This window comes from Oculina patagonica, chromosome 2 (genome assembly GCF_052425735.1).
Source record: "Oculina patagonica isolate OP01 chromosome 2, crgOcupat, whole genome shotgun sequence".
Classification (NCBI taxonomy): domain Eukaryota; kingdom Metazoa; phylum Cnidaria; class Anthozoa; order Scleractinia; family Oculinidae; genus Oculina; species Oculina patagonica.
The window spans coordinates 14,319,756-14,335,167 of NC_135759.1; the positions used below are offsets into that span (position 1 = coordinate 14,319,756).

The 15,412-nt window shown below is 38.0% G+C and overlaps 1 protein-coding gene across 1 annotated transcript; it reads left to right on the plus strand.

Moving 5' to 3' along the window:
- Positions 1 to 1,002: 1,002 nt before the first annotated feature.
- Positions 1,003 to 14,783, plus strand: LOC144643124 (F-box/WD repeat-containing protein 4-like). Its single transcript, XM_078502284.1, has 9 exons — positions 1,003 to 1,363; positions 2,974 to 3,066; positions 5,336 to 5,675; positions 6,721 to 6,806; positions 7,629 to 7,697; positions 7,883 to 8,029; positions 12,632 to 12,740; positions 12,851 to 12,889; positions 14,651 to 14,783. Exons 1-9 carry the CDS (start codon positions 1,155 to 1,157, stop codon positions 14,762 to 14,764), a joined length of 1,206 nt encoding a protein of 401 aa, XP_078358410.1. The 5' UTR covers positions 1,003 to 1,154; the 3' UTR covers positions 14,765 to 14,783.
- Positions 14,784 to 15,412: the final 629 nt, after the last annotated feature.

A 15,412-nucleotide genomic window follows, 5' to 3' on the forward strand; every position in this document is an offset into this window, starting at 1 on the left:
GTCACTGACTAGACTTGCACCGAGTTAACTCTCATAAGCGACGAAGTCGCGATAAATGAGTCGCACACAAAACGGACTTTGAGAAAGTCTATTCGCCGACCTGTTATCGCTGAAATCGTTTCGGTTACCGGGTTTATACCTAATTGGTACGTTTCGGCAGCACATCAGTCCATTTTTTGAAGAGGAAAAAAAAGAAGGAAGTAAATCCGAAACACGGTCGGCAAATCTATCGATAGGAGTGTTGTACCAAACCTGGTGGGGGCGGGGATACTCATATGTAGGGGATGGGGATGCTCATATGTGGGGGCGGGGATACTCATATGTAGGGGACGGGGATGCTCGTTTTCTCACTTAGTGGTGCTCAGGGCAAAACACTTATATTTTAAACCGTCGACATTGGCGTTGAGGTCTCATTTAGTACAACATGCGAAGTTCTAAACAGGGTTTAAAAGAAAGCTTGATCTCCCCCCCCCCCCCCCCTTATAAATTGGTTTTTCCTCCTTCCCCTTTCGGGGTACCAAAAAGCATATACCGTCTTTACCCGAATAAACGCCGCGGCGCTTATTAAATTTTTCGCACCTCCAGTGTGGCGCTTATTTGAGGGCGGCGCTTATTTAAAATGTGGACGCCACAAAGACTCTAATCTTTTACAGTAATTGAAAAAAGCGTCGTTTGATTGTCATTATTCGTCTCTTGCTGAAGAGAGAAATGGGGCTAGCTGTCCTGGCAAAGTTCGCGGCGTTCACAACATTTTATACAGAACTACTTATTGTAAGAAACTGAATGTTGGATAGAAAGACTAATGGGCGCGCGGTAAAGCAATAGAGTTCCTTTGTAGTGTTGTTTTTACTGTTTTTAGTTAAACGGAATTCTTCGTATAAACGCGCTATCGGGGCTACGGCGCTTATTTGGGGGCGGCGCTTATTCGAGTAAATACGGAGGTCTATTTCCCGCCAAATAATTTCGTTTCGCAAGGAGTCTTGGGACGGACATTGAGTTTGAGAGACTGGGAACTAATGTTGTGGATTTCAAGTTGTTGGTTGAGTTTCTACAAAAGCTTCGAAAAAAGTTCAGTTTCTTTAGTATGAGACTTACAAAGAAGTCGCTGTTTGAAAAGGGATCGTTTCGTTATTATCCAACGTTGATATTTTCCCATGCCTTTAAACCAGAAACAGAGAAAATACGCCATAAATCTGAACACCTTGCCTGATGACGTATTGATCGCCATTTTGCGTTACTGTGAAACAAGAAGCCTCGCTGTGTTATCCCGTGTGAGCAGAAATTTGTACCGTGTGGCGAGGGATGATTCCATTTGGAGAAGAATTGCTTTGCGTTGTATCAACGTACATCCTTCAGACAAGAAGTAAGTCAGGTGTTTGTAGTTCTTGTTCAACTCGATCTTTGCAAATACCCGGCCTACTGAGTATTCCCGGCGTATCCAATCGAACGTTCGATTCGGTAATCGAACCCAATCGAACACCAATCTTTCGATTGGGTTTGGTAATCGAACATAATCGAACTCACAATAAAATTTGGTCAATCAAACAAAATCGAATGTTCGATTACCGAACAGTTCGATTCGTTCGATTGGTTCAAAAATCGAACTCACAGCAAAATAGATGTTCGATTTTGTTCGATTACTGAACCCAGTTGAACGATTGGTGTTCTATGACGGGGACTTTTGGGTTTTCGGTTTCTTGGCCATTTTTTAAATCGGTTTTTCGGTTTTTGCAACAAAAAACTGCAGTTTTTCGGTTTTGGTGTCTTCTTCGGTTTTCAGGTTTTCCTTCTATTAACATATGGTTTTTGGTTTCCGGTAAAAATACTAGCGGTTTTTCGGATTTGGTATTTGCTCTGGTTTCCGGTTTTTCCAATTTGGTTAACAGTTTCTCTGAGATTATGCTGGTAGAAAGAAAACCTGTTTTTATGTTTAAATTGCAAGTTAGAGAAGTGAAAAAAAATCCCTTTCTTCCTTTCAAAATCTTGAGGTACCAATTAAGGTTACAGCTTCGGAATTTGGAATGTTATGTTTGGTTTTCGGTTTTGATTGAAATTCACTTCGGTTTTCCGGTTTTGTATGATTTTTTGTGCGTTTTTTTGGTTTCTTACAGGCCCCAATACCCCCTCTATTAGGTTCGATTGATTGTTGGTTCGATTTTGTTCAATTGGATACGCCGGGAGTATTGGGGAAATCTACTAAATCTGTATCATCCCCCTTTCTACATTCTTAATTATCATACCACTAATAAAAAACTGCTGTCAATGGTTTATTCCCTAAGACGTTCATCGAAAATGTGTTTATCCCTCAATACTTCTGTTAGAAATGTGTTTTCTCGCAATGATTCATTGAAATTTCTGAGTTATACCCCAATCATTTTTTTTCACCCATCACCCCCCTGAACAGGGTTCCAAAGGAGCTTAGGACTTCAGGCCCCCAAAAGTGGGCTCTGGGCTCCAATTTTTGCAGCAAAATATATTACTCCAAGATGTACAGCAATAAATTTTAGATCACCCGGGCTCCAACTCTTCAAGACCAAAATCCCAGTATTCCCAACCTTTCTCCTTAGATGCCATAGTTTTTCACCCAAACCCCTATTCAGAATTCCAATGCTCCTCAAAATGGAGGTTGTAATGCTCTAATGCAAAGGCCCAAGGTCAGTCAATTGATTCATTAGAGATCAATGACCAGTGAAAGTTTTTTTTAAAAATACCAGTTATTGATCGTTATTGATTGCCACCTTTTCATGAACTCTAGCATTAGTTTATGGGCAATGATTGTGAAATTATACTGAGACATCTGAGTCTTCTAATGTGATACCAAAGATATGCCAAGGTCCTCTTTAATTCTTACCTAAAAATAAGTCATCTGAATGCCAAATAAGACATGTACCCCATGTACTCCAAACACTTTTGAAATCTATACCAAAGATCTCTGGGTAAGTACCGGTAATTAAAATACTTGTCACATTTCAGGTGTGGTTTCAGCTGGAAGGAGCTGTGTAAAGTGTCATGGAACTGGACACATGGATACTGTAAGGACAGAAGTCTAATCAAATTTAAATGCAAGTGAGTTCAGACTGTTAATTCCTCTGTTTGAGAGACCTCTAAAATAAAAATAAAAACAAATAAAATATTATTTTATTTATCCACGTAGCACCAAGGAGTACAAGAGTTCTCGTTTAAACGTGTACAGATTATTCCATTCTAACTGACAAATTTCACACTGATAATTGAATAGCTTGGTGCTAGAGGATGCTAAGTGACGTTCTGGATAAAAAATCGTTTTTTCCTTCAAACGTGCCTGAATTTTTGCGTGTGGTCTTGAAATTAATAGGAAAACATTGCCCCTTTTTTTGGGGGGGGGGAGGGGGATTTATTCGTTCGCTCCAAAACGGGACCTGGAAATGAATTTCTTCATCTACTTTGTGACGTAATTTACTTTTGAATTATTTTGAGTTGTGCCCGTCTGGTGGTGAAAGGACATCAATAAGTCCGGAAACCCGTAAGCCACTAGCATATCTCAAAGAAGCGAGATGTGTTGCTGCCCGAAGATTGCTAAGCCCTGCCAAAGCTGGCGGTAAACTTGGCTGAAGGCGCACTGAGCCAGGCGAGGTCTAGAAGCAACTTCTGTTCCAAAAAACGTTATTTTCTCGTAGTTTTGGCCCATTTGCCTCGTGTTGCCGCGTTGAACGTTTGGAAATAAGGAGGTGCTTTTAGACTTAAAAAAATTCTCTTAGATTTGGCGATAGGGGTTTCCGTATTTCAGCTACTCGGGGATATCCCATAATAATCTTTAATGGATACGTCATTTGATACGCATTGTCACAATAAACAAAGTTCGTTCGGCAAAGATGGAAAACGCTCACTCAATCAACAGAACACAACAGAATCGACAGAAAAGGATAATTTTCACCAAGAAAAGCAACAAATTGCTTCATTTAGACAAAAAATAGCCCTAAGCTGCGATCCTTTCCAGGAATAAAGGACCTGAATGTTTAAAAGAACGATCGTTGCTTGTGAGTCAAGATCAAATTGCGTTACGCGTGACTACAAGGAGAAACTGGGGAAAAGCGAAAACATATTATGGATTAACCTTTAGCAGCCTAAATTTGCTGACTGAAAACGAAACATTGAACATTTGGTGAGTGCATTTGTGGTTAGAAGCTGGCGAGAGGAAAGGGCAACGGCGTAAGTCATCTTTGTTTAAGTATTTCGTTCATTTTTCTAATATATTTTTCACTTCTTTTCACTGTTCAGTTGCTTAAGATTGTCGATCGGTCAGGTTCATGCAGTGTTGACATAACATTCGTGACACTTAACCCTAATCTTAACACTAGCTAACCCTAACTTAACTTTACTGTAACTGCAAAATTTAATCCTCGTCTCTCTTTGAAATTGAAAGGCTATTTGAATTGGCTTTGTTGCCGCATGTTATTGTTTTAAAGTGACCATAGTCCTAGTTTTTCTTGAAGACAAGGTGCAAACCAGAAATTTTAATTAGAGGACCATGTTTTCCTATTAATTGAAGACCACACGCCAAACTTTAGGCACGTTTGAAGGAAAAAAACGATTTTTTTTATCCAGAACGTCACTTAGCATCCTCTAGCACCAAGCTATTCAATAAAGCTTGTAGTCGCATAAATTATTTACTACACGCATGATTGTTTTCGAACAATGGCTTTCGGCGCGCTTAAGTGAACTCACTAATGAAATCAAATCACTGAACCCTTCAGTCTGGGAGAGCTCTGGCTCTTTGTATCTTTTTACTGAACAAAAATTCATAACTGAGTAAAAGCCACAGGCACTCATTCGAAAAACAGATCATGGTAAAGCTATAAAAAAAATAAAAAAGAAATCAGTACAATTTTTTTCAGGCCGTATGAAAAGACAGGGCTCGACAAAACCTCCGGTTCGGTCGCCCGGGACAAGTAGATTTTCCTGCCGGACAAGTGACTTTTCATGCTGTCTTGCCCGATGGGCAAGGGCCCTGGCAAACCATCATCATGAATTATTAATAAGTTTGAGAACCTGGGCAAGGCGTATAGTGTCTGGGCAAGCAAAATTTAAGAGTTACTTGCCCCATGGGAAAGCTGGAATTCAAGTTTTTTTCGACTGCTGAAAAGATGTGTTTTTTCTCAAGCTAGTTGTCTGAATACAAATGTAGTTGTTTGTACTGACAAAATCCTCCATGATTGCCTTTGGTTCCTCAACATACTGGATTTGTGCAAAATTTAAGGGACCAGTGGTAGGGTGGCATTTCAAACTTTCAAATGACTATATCCTGCTCTCTCAGCTACACAGGCTAATTAGTTACGTATGCTTTTTTTTGTTGAAGCCTTATGCCATGGATTCAAATTGAAAGACCTCAGCAACTGTACGTGGCTCAAGCTGCAGATGTTGTCCTGTATCAGAATAGCAAACGTCCCAAGGGCCAGTCAAAGGGCCAGTCACAATGGCAACCCTTGATGACCTTCAGTGAACATCAGGGCGACATCAGTAAGTTTGTCATCATCGGAGGTCAGTTAGTGACCTGTAGTGTGGACAAGTCTGTTCGCACTTGGAATCTTAAGACAGGCTTGTGTGACGGGCTGTATCTTGGTCACTCTGGTGATGTTCACAGTGTGGACTGCTTTGATGAAGTGATTGTGACAGGATCAAGGGATAAAACTGTTAAGGTATGTTATTAAGTGGAAACCTTTACTTTAACAATGAAATTGTCTCACAAAGTATTGTCTGTTATAAGTGCTAGTCTTTACATGCATCCTTTATTTCCTATGCTGTTAATATTTATTATTTGCAGGCTTATCCAATTTATTACTTGCCCCAATTTGGGGTAGCTTGTGTTTGTTGTTGTTAAAGTATCTAAGTTGTATTTAAAACTTTGTAAGAGCCTTGAATGCTGATGATCTTATTGCAAGACTTGGCTGGAATAAACTCGATGTCCAATTTAAATTTAAAACAGCCGTCATGGTCTATAAATCACTTAATGGTCTTGCACCTGACTACCTGAGGACAATGTTTTCTAATAGAAGCAATATGTGTACCTATTCACTGAGAGGGTCCGCGGGTAAACTAACTGTTCCGCTGCCCCGCACTAATTTTCTTAAAAACAGTTTTAGCTATAGAGGTGCGGTGCTGTGGAACAGTTTACCTGTTGACCTACGGCAAGCACAAACTCTCACTAGCTTTAAATCCGGCTGCAGCAGTTTCGTTTTTGGCTAGAATCACAGTAATTATTAACAACACACGGCATTCATGGAAAGCAGGCATTTCTTTTATTATAATTTATTATAATTAATCATTGTAGACGACTAATGTAATTTAAATTTATTTATTATGTAAAATAGGCCTTAAGTAATTTTAAATATTGGATTATGTATTTTTAAGCCCTGATGATTTTTACCGTGTTGAAATAAAGCTTACACACAATGACATTGATAAACCTACGACATAGAAATACAGTGTATTGATCTGAAATAATACCTTAGAATTGTATCTTAACTATTACCTATTAGTAATTGTATATACTTGAATTTTTGATAATTATGGCTTGACAATGACCTTTTTCCTTATTATTAAGTTTAAGGACATGAATATTGGCACATGTATACTAATCAGGCCTCATTTATTTTGTGATGCCAAATGGTCTAGCATACACTTTTGTACTACAACTTATGTTACAAGAGTGTTATTTTTAACATGTAAGTTATATTATTCTAGGTGTGGTCCCAACAGACCAAATCTTGCGTTCATACCATTCATGTTCAGGATAATGTTTGGACAGTTTCCCTCAATCCGAGCACCAGGTACTTATAATATGTCCATTGCAGCCACAAAAAATCATGCACTGTGTCTTTGTGTAATCTCAGGGCAAATATTGATTATTTTTGTCCTTAAATGTAGTTGCCAAAAAGGCATCTACATTTAAAATACCGGTAATTAAATTAATTTTAATAGTACTATCTTTAGTGATTAAATAACTGTGTATTTTCCCATTTTGTTCTCCATGCCCCATGATTGTTGCTTTATTTGTTAGTAGTGTAAGTATTGTACTGTTAGTTGTGCAGGTATTGTAATTGAAATAATGTAAAAATGCTGTACATACTGTAATAATATGTTCTATAATTTAAATAGTTTAAATAGTATATATTTTAAAAGAGCAAAGTGTGGTAAGTAGTGTAAGCTCTGTATTGTTGTAGTCATATAATTTTAGTCGACATATAATTGTTGAATACAATACACGTAATTCAGTCCAAGGACTGCTAAGTGTTATAGTTTTAAATAAATAATTCTTTTTCTTCTTCTTCTTCTTCTCTTATTGTTTTCCTCTTATAACTCAGTTTATAAAATATCAATTTCACCATTAGCTTTGGGAAACTAGACAAATGTACACAGATTTATCATTATAAGTATTTTATAACCTTTGTGTACTTTAATACTTCTAGTTAAAGGCCGCAAGCTCTAGAATACATGTAGGCTTTCAAAACAGTTTTTTTACAATCATTTCCAGGCTTTTAAACCTGTGAACAGTGTGCCTGATATTTTTTGTGTTATTTTTTTAATATTATACATGTACATATAACAAAACAACAGCACATAATTACAGGTACACACATTTTTTCTAACAGGAGTGTCATTAGTGGAAGCAGTGGTCATACCAGAGGGGTGTCACCATTACAGCTTTGGGATATTGATAGGTAAGCTTTCTTCAACTTAAAAATAATCTTGTTTCTTACTTAAAATACCTAATGTATTAAAGTTGCTAATATTGAGTAACAGTCAACTAGGCATCTATTTGCCTGTAAAAAAATTGGACTCCTAGTCTAGTTGACAGATATCAATGTGTCATAATAATGTACCGGTATTAACTTTGTACCTTCAGTGGAAGATTGATCACGAACTTGGTGTCAGGGTTAATCAGACCAGGAGCAGGAGTTCGTGGAATAAAATGGGAAACGCCATACACACTCCTGTCCTGTGGCTATGATACTAATGTGAGACTGTGGGATACAAGACTTCACAATCACAGGTGACAGTCTTTAGACCTATATAGAGCCTAATGAATTGTCCATTTGAATGCTCCTGCACTAGAGTTTCCTCCACAAAATCAGAGCAGTACTAAGGGGTGATAAACAGTATCACAGTGCTCTTGAAATAGCTTTTATTTGATTTGTCACACACTACTTTTGTCGGTTTAACAATTGCTTTCATTTGATTGGTTACCCACTTAAGGTTACACAATACCTTCAGAGGGCTACTTTTGTCGAAAATTTTTTTTTTGGATTAAACTCAAGATTTACTATAAATCTAGCATTTTCCAAAAAAATGAAAGTAAAATCTTTAAACGCACGCGAGTTATTTCGAAAAAAAAAGGGTTTAAAAAAAAGTTAATAACAAAGTTAGGTGTCATAATCCTCAGAGCGTTGACATCCCGGTGATGTTTTTGAGCGAAAGAGCCTCATCCCGGAGCTCTTATTACGAGAACCTCATTAGCATTTTTGTTTATATGCTATTTTCCTTCTCTCACATTCTAGATATAGCTATTCGGTTCATCAATCTTCGTTTTCGTTATTGACTTAATAGAGATAACTCCTTGGATAGCGAAAATATCGAAGCCGAAACCTAAGAAGACAAAAGCGGAATGTTGGTCGATGTGCGGGCAGGAGATCCTTCGAACAAAACGAACTACCCGTTGCTACTTCATCTTCTGTACTCTTCTCCTGCATATTTTTCTTGGTTTTTCCATTTCTTTCGCATGCTGAAGTTCAACAAGGAGAATAAATGTGACTGTCGCACTATTATTGCCTTTGAATTCCCGCGAAGATCGTTTTGCTCGCTGTGAGTGGTAGGGGTGCCGACATTTTATTGGTGCGGGGCATATCCTGTTGACATAAGAGCCTAACAAGTTTACAAATCTTCAAATGGCGAAAACTTGCAATCGTTTTTCGCGAGAATACCGTCTCTTTGAATGAATTAATAGGGTATGAAGAGTTGGCGGATTCTAACGAAATTTGGCCAGAACATTTGCAAAGCATCGAAGAACAAAAGTGTCGGGGATTTACTTTATTTTGGATATTTCTCTTGTGACAGCTGCGGACGCAACAGGATCGGCAAATTATTCAATACTTAAACTTTACAGGTCTATAAAAAGATAACCAATAAGAATTAAGAAAAAGCCTGACACACTTTGATAGATTGATGCTTGCTGATTAACACTGTGCAGTTCTTTTGCAGAAGTAATTGTGTTTGATACCGAATTAATTCGGTGGAATGACATTCGGTGTTTTTCACTTTACCGGCTTAACTTCTCAAAATGGCGCTGCCAAACATCGGATATTTTTTTTCGAATTCTACAGCTCTTCGCCTTTCTATTGATATTTATATAATAACCTGAATTCTACGCGCATTTTGATTGGTTCTTACTTATGATCTATTAGAGTACAGACACATGGATGACGTCACGCGGTGGTGTGACTTGTTCGCGTGATCAGAGTTCATAGTCCAAATCAGAGTTGTCGGCAAAGTTTTTCAAACTTGTGAGGCCACAACAAAGCAAAAAAGTTCAGCTTATATTAATTACAAATGTCCAGTGAGAAACAATACGCCAAGCATCGTTCACCTTTCGAAACATTTAACTGGGCGAAACAAGCTTGAAGAAGACAGTGAATTATTCGAGAAATTATCCGAAATCTGTATGAAAGTTTGACTGATGTTGTGCAATTGGACAACGCCACGGGAAACAAACGAATTGCGGTTGAACGCTTCGGTTATGTTTACAGATTTGAACAACTTTCCAAATCGGAATAAAGGTTAGTTTTTTCATTGACTTTCAATTGACCATTTTTCTGTTTATTTAATTAATCGAATTATAACAGTGCTTCGTGTTAATAGTGTTAATAGTGAAATCAAAACAACTTAGCTCATCTTTACGGTGGCATTGCTCAAACTGAAGTGTGCCGAAGTCTTGTGTTATTATATAAAACAAATAGATTCCATTTTGCCATGGGTCTGTTCAGTTATAGATCACAGAAGACGTCAAAATGGGTATGAACATCAGTGACCCACTCCTCGTGAGCCACTTCTCTGTTCATACCACATTTTGACGTCATCTGTGATCTATAACTGAACAGACGCACGGCAAAATGGAATCTATTTGTTAAATAGACTCTGGTAGGTTACTTAAAAACAATGTGCATACAAATTTTTTTCCGAAGGGCACCCGCGAAGGTATTGTGTAACCTTAAAGTTCAATCCACAGATGTAAAAGTTAGAACCAAGAACAAAACATATAAAAAATACAAAACAAAGAATTACAGGGTCCAAAATTAACTTTTTTACATCGGCGCCAGCTGGCGACCGGACCGAAAGTTTTAGTCGCCAGATGGCAATTTCTGGTCGCCAATTTTTTCGATTGACTTTCCTTTTATACTTTAAGATGAAACACTTGTTCTGCTTCTGCTTCTGCTTTGTATACTCAAAAACAGCTTAATTAAACCACAAAACAACGACGATATGAAAGCCAGTTCTACAGACCGTAACCACTCAAAGAAATGCTGTACTTGCCTATAAGTAGAGTCTTAAGAAGTCTTCTTTATCGAATGTTACTACGATTTCCAGTTGAGTACGACGCGAACAAAGTTTGGTGACGAAGTTTCAACATAACAACGGCATTGTTGTCAAGGGCAAACTTCTCTGTTACCATTGGTAACAAATTTGTTTTTGTAACTGCCTTGCTCGACAATCTCGATGCTTAAATAAATAAAAACACTACAAATATCGTCAGCAACACTTTATTACGCTTTCAAATAAAAAATATATACACAGAGACAACGATAAAAGAAACAAATAACGAAATATATTATGCCTTAGCTGTTTTATATCGACGGTAACAGATCTGTGTTGAGAGTTGACGTTATGTTTAACGTGCGTCACTTTACCTTCCTCGTTAGAGTTACTGTTCAACTGAAATTTTATCGTTTTCCAACTCCAGGGATTTTCTAGCAGCTTTAAGAATTCCTTCAGCTTTAAATAATATATCTTTCTCAAGTGCAAAATGAATAATTCGCGAACTGAAATGAAGAACATTTAGCGTTTCGTAAAGCTGACAAAAGCTAACACTATTTCGGATCGAAATTTCAAAATATTAGCCAATCAAAAAATTGCTCAATTAAAACTGACGCCATCTTGGATCGAAATTAGCCAATCAAAAAATTGCCCTGTTTCCCGAGAGGTCCTCCTTGTATAAAAGAACTTTGGCGGTCAGTACCTGTAACGACAAGTTACCAATGGAAACAGAGAAGTTTGCCCTTGACAACAATGCCGTTGTTATGTTGAAACTTCGTCACCAAACTTTGTTCGCGTCGTACTCAACTGGAAATCGTAGTAACTCTCTAACATTTAAACGGAAAATACTTTACAGTCTTACTCAAACATTCCGCTCTTAAATATAAAAAACACCGGAAAAAAACATCATTTCCACCAACTTTCTGACATATTTCGACAGGTAGTTTTTCATTCAACACAGTGACAACAATGTTGCGTTCATGGAACGTCGTAGCGAAAGCACATTGCTCGGCGCGCCCGCAAAAACGTCATAGGGAAAACCGCTGAGATAAACAACATGGCGGCTCACAATGTTCGAGTCGTGTTGATCGCAGCTGTTGGCTGAGCTGTTGGGGAGTTAATACATTATGTAGGTAGAAATTTACTTCACTGTTATTTCAAGGACATCGCCAAGATAAAAAGTGAGTCAATAAATTGTTAAAAAACGGCTCCGAATTTTATCGTTAATCAATTTCTCTGAATACTCTTACAAAGCATCTTAGTCGCCAGCAGGCGATCAGTTGTGAAATTCTGGTCGCCAGCTCTCAATATTTAGTCGCATTGGCGACCAGGAAGGCGCAATTTCGGACCCTGAGAAACTGATACAACATGATTTAAGTGTACTTGTCAAAAGCATTTACCCATCTACAGTGCTTTTAAAAAGAATTAAAACCCAATGGAAAGCATCAGCCACTTTGCTTTACTTTGCAAGAGAAGTTGGGTACTTTTCCCTAAAATTGAAGTAAGAAACATTCTTGCAAACAGTTGGTTTCCCTACTTTAACCAGTTGTCTACTTTGCCTGCATTTGAATCATGTCACATAACACAGACTTGAAACTAAGATAGAACCACTTTGTACAGTATCTCACACTAAGAGTTTTATCCACAGCCCAGGGGAGGTACTCCGGCTTGTAAATGACGGGGATGATCAAATGGAGGCAAAATTCAGGACCCAAAAAAATCCCTAAGTCTTCCGACATTACCCAAAAAAATCCCTGAACCAAAAATAACCCCCAAAAAGTACCCCCCGTTGGATCCACAGACATTTAATGATTTACATGTATACACGTACAGTATGTAGGTTACACGTACAATCATGGTCTGTGAATGGACACAGGGTTTGACTCAGGGAGTGAAAGGGTTACTCTAATTCTAGTTGACTTCAGGGACTGCAGTGTAAAAAATTGTAGACTGCACATTGTTTTTAGATTATTATTCGAAGCTTTTGGCTGTTGTTTCCAGTTGGAGCCATGTGTACCACTGATTTGTTAATAAAAATTCTGCTGTATTGATTGTTGTTTGTGTTTAGTGGTTCCTCGTGTGTGTTAAAGTGGGAAGACCCTCATGACTCAGTGGTGTACTGTGTTGATTCTGATAACAAGTGGATGGTGATCAGTGGAACCAACAGATATGGAGTGGTAAGTTACATTTATTTATTATATGTCAGGCTCCAAGGAGTGGGCAAGATAAATGACACTTTAAGTGGCATGCAAATTTTTAAATTCAAAGTCTCGTTTTCTTTTGTTAGGTCAGAATATGGGACAAGAGATTAAGAAAGTGTCTTCGGGTAAGTCTAATAATTTGTTAGACTGGCAATAAACAGTATTTGAATAATTTATACACATCCACAGTACTTGTGATAACATGCACAGTATGGAAATAAATAAGGCAAGACCAAGTATTCTTTTAAGAATTTTCCCTTTACAATAATTATTATATTAAAGATGAAGTGTTTAACATGACATGGGAAAAAGAAAAATTCTGAGTCCCCGACGGGAATTGAACCTATGGCCTCCCAGATACCAGTTGGGCGCTCTAACCAACTGAGCTACCAGAGACTCATTGTGAGCTGGGCCATGCTAGGATCAGCAATGTAGAAATCTTTATTATTTACTATAAACTTGATGATTTCGACATTGCTGTTCCTAGCAGTATGCAGGATGCGTGTCACATATCAACCTAGTTAATGGCCCAGCTCACAACAAGTCTCTTGTAGCTCAGTTGGTTAGAGCGCCCAACCGGTATCTGGGAGGCCATGGTTCGATTCCCATTGGGGACTTAGAATTTTTCTTTGTCCCACGCTTGTGTCATGTTGAACACTTCATCTTTATTATTTGTTACCGAGCTTAAAATTTACCATCTTTATTATTTACTAATTATTATATTTTTATTAAATTACTATTTAAGATAACAGTCAGAATACAGGAATATTTTTATCAATTTATTTAACAGTTTAAATTATTTTAAAAATTGACTTAGGGACTGGTCAATAAGTATCAGGGGGGTGGGCCGGAGCAATTGGAAAAGTGGTGGCTCGAAAATTTGTGACCCACCCCTTCCGTCTGGCTTAAAACTGACTAACCCACCCCTGACATGGGGTTGAAAATTACATGACCCACCCCCTTTGCTAAAAAATATCAAGGGACCTATCATTTCTTTATGTTGGAGATTTTTTATTTGACTTCAGCTTTTAAAGTGAAATTCCTCATGTATGTCTTTTTCCATTTCTTGAAAGTGAAAGAAGGATGAATTTATCACTTCTCATACTAGCCTTTTGTAAGTTTTCCACATATTTGTGTGTAAAGTCCATGGGGAAATTTAGACACAAACATATGCTAAAAGCTTAATCAGTATATGATATTAATTCATAATCAATTATTGAAGAGTTCATATTTTTATACAGAAATTAATAACTTAAAATACAACCACTGTCCATCATTCATATTTGCAAATCGTTTGAGAAAAGAGTTTACTGGTATTAAAAGGCCTAAAGCCCAGCGTGAATCTATGCAGGTTGAGAGTCAGGTAAAACTGATGATATGATTACAAGCCATCTAGGGGGGTCAGGGGGTATGCTCCCCCGGGAAATTTTTATATTTGGGCTTTTTGAAATCGCTAGAAATTCATTTAAAACTGCTTACATGGGGAAATTTATCAATTTTATATACTGATGAATACAACTTTTCTTGGAACTATAACAGTTAAAAGTTAGTGAATAAATAAGATGACCCACCCCCTACGTGTAGATCAAAACTACATAACCCACCCCTTTTCGAGGGTTCAAAAACTGATGACCCACCCCCTTTCTGCTCCGGCCCACCCCCCCTGTACTTATTGAACAGTCCCTTAAGGCAAGTCTCCTACAGTGGTTAATTGGAGTTACAAGTAATACGTATTTGTTTAATTTTATGTTTGCAAGCATACATGTTTAGAATTTACAACCTCCGTTAGAGGTTGGGAGGGGCTGGCCCTATTTCCACGTGGAGAAAAGGAATTGATGATAAGAGGTTGGTGGTTGAAGTGTGGTGGCTGTTCTTTTTTTTTTCAGATGTACTTTGCTGGAAGAAACTCATTCAGTCCTGTGTATTCACTGTCATTCAACAGGACGTCACTTCATGTTGCATTAGCCAATGGTGTACGGATGTTAGATTTCACTGTGTGAGTGTGACCCATGAAGGGTTCTAGTAGTGTGTGAATGTGAATCTGTGGTAAATCCACAGGTAAATAACTGTGTGAAACTGTATGTCATAACTGATAACTGTCTGTGTGGCAACAATCACCCACCAACAATTGATCTGCTTGGACACTTGTCATAAATTAATTATACAGAATCTCGACCCGCTGTGAATTGGTTTTCAGTGTATAGTAAAGAGAACTTGCAGCAAGCAGATGCTTTTCAGTGTAAAATTCAAACTACACATTTTTAATACGAAACAGCATATCCCAGACACAGCACTGGTCTGGTGTACACATCCTAAATCAGAAAGGTTTTTAGAAATCTACATGTATATTAATTTCAGAACATTGATGAATTTTTGGAGATTTACAGTGCCCGTTTTCTTTCTTCCTGTGCCCTGCCATGAGCAGACACCTGTCATAGCAGACATCAGCCTGTTCCAGTCATTCGGTTAGTTGGAGAGTAGCCCAAGAAATGGGATTGAAATGGCAAGGTGGTTGGGGGTGAGTCTCTCTGACTAACGCTTATCTTTTTTTTCTTTACTTGCCATTGTTTTTGCTGCTCTCCAACTAACCGAATGCCTGGAACAGGCTATGCAGACACGTGAACAAGTTCTTGATATTGTCTTCTTAG

Bases quoted from the DNA above. Each gene is read 5' to 3' on its own strand.
- LOC144643124 (XM_078502284.1), top strand. From the start codon at position 1,155: ATGCCTTTAAACCAGAAACAGAGAAAATACGCCATAAATCTGAACACC. The intron at 3,067-5,335 runs GTGAGTTCAGAC...TTTTTGTTGAAG, and splicing joins CTAATCAAATTTAAATGCAA to CCTTATGCCATGGATTCAAA. The intron at 12,741-12,850 runs GTAAGTTACATT...TTCTTTTGTTAG, and splicing joins GAACCAACAGATATGGAGTG to GTCAGAATATGGGACAAGAG.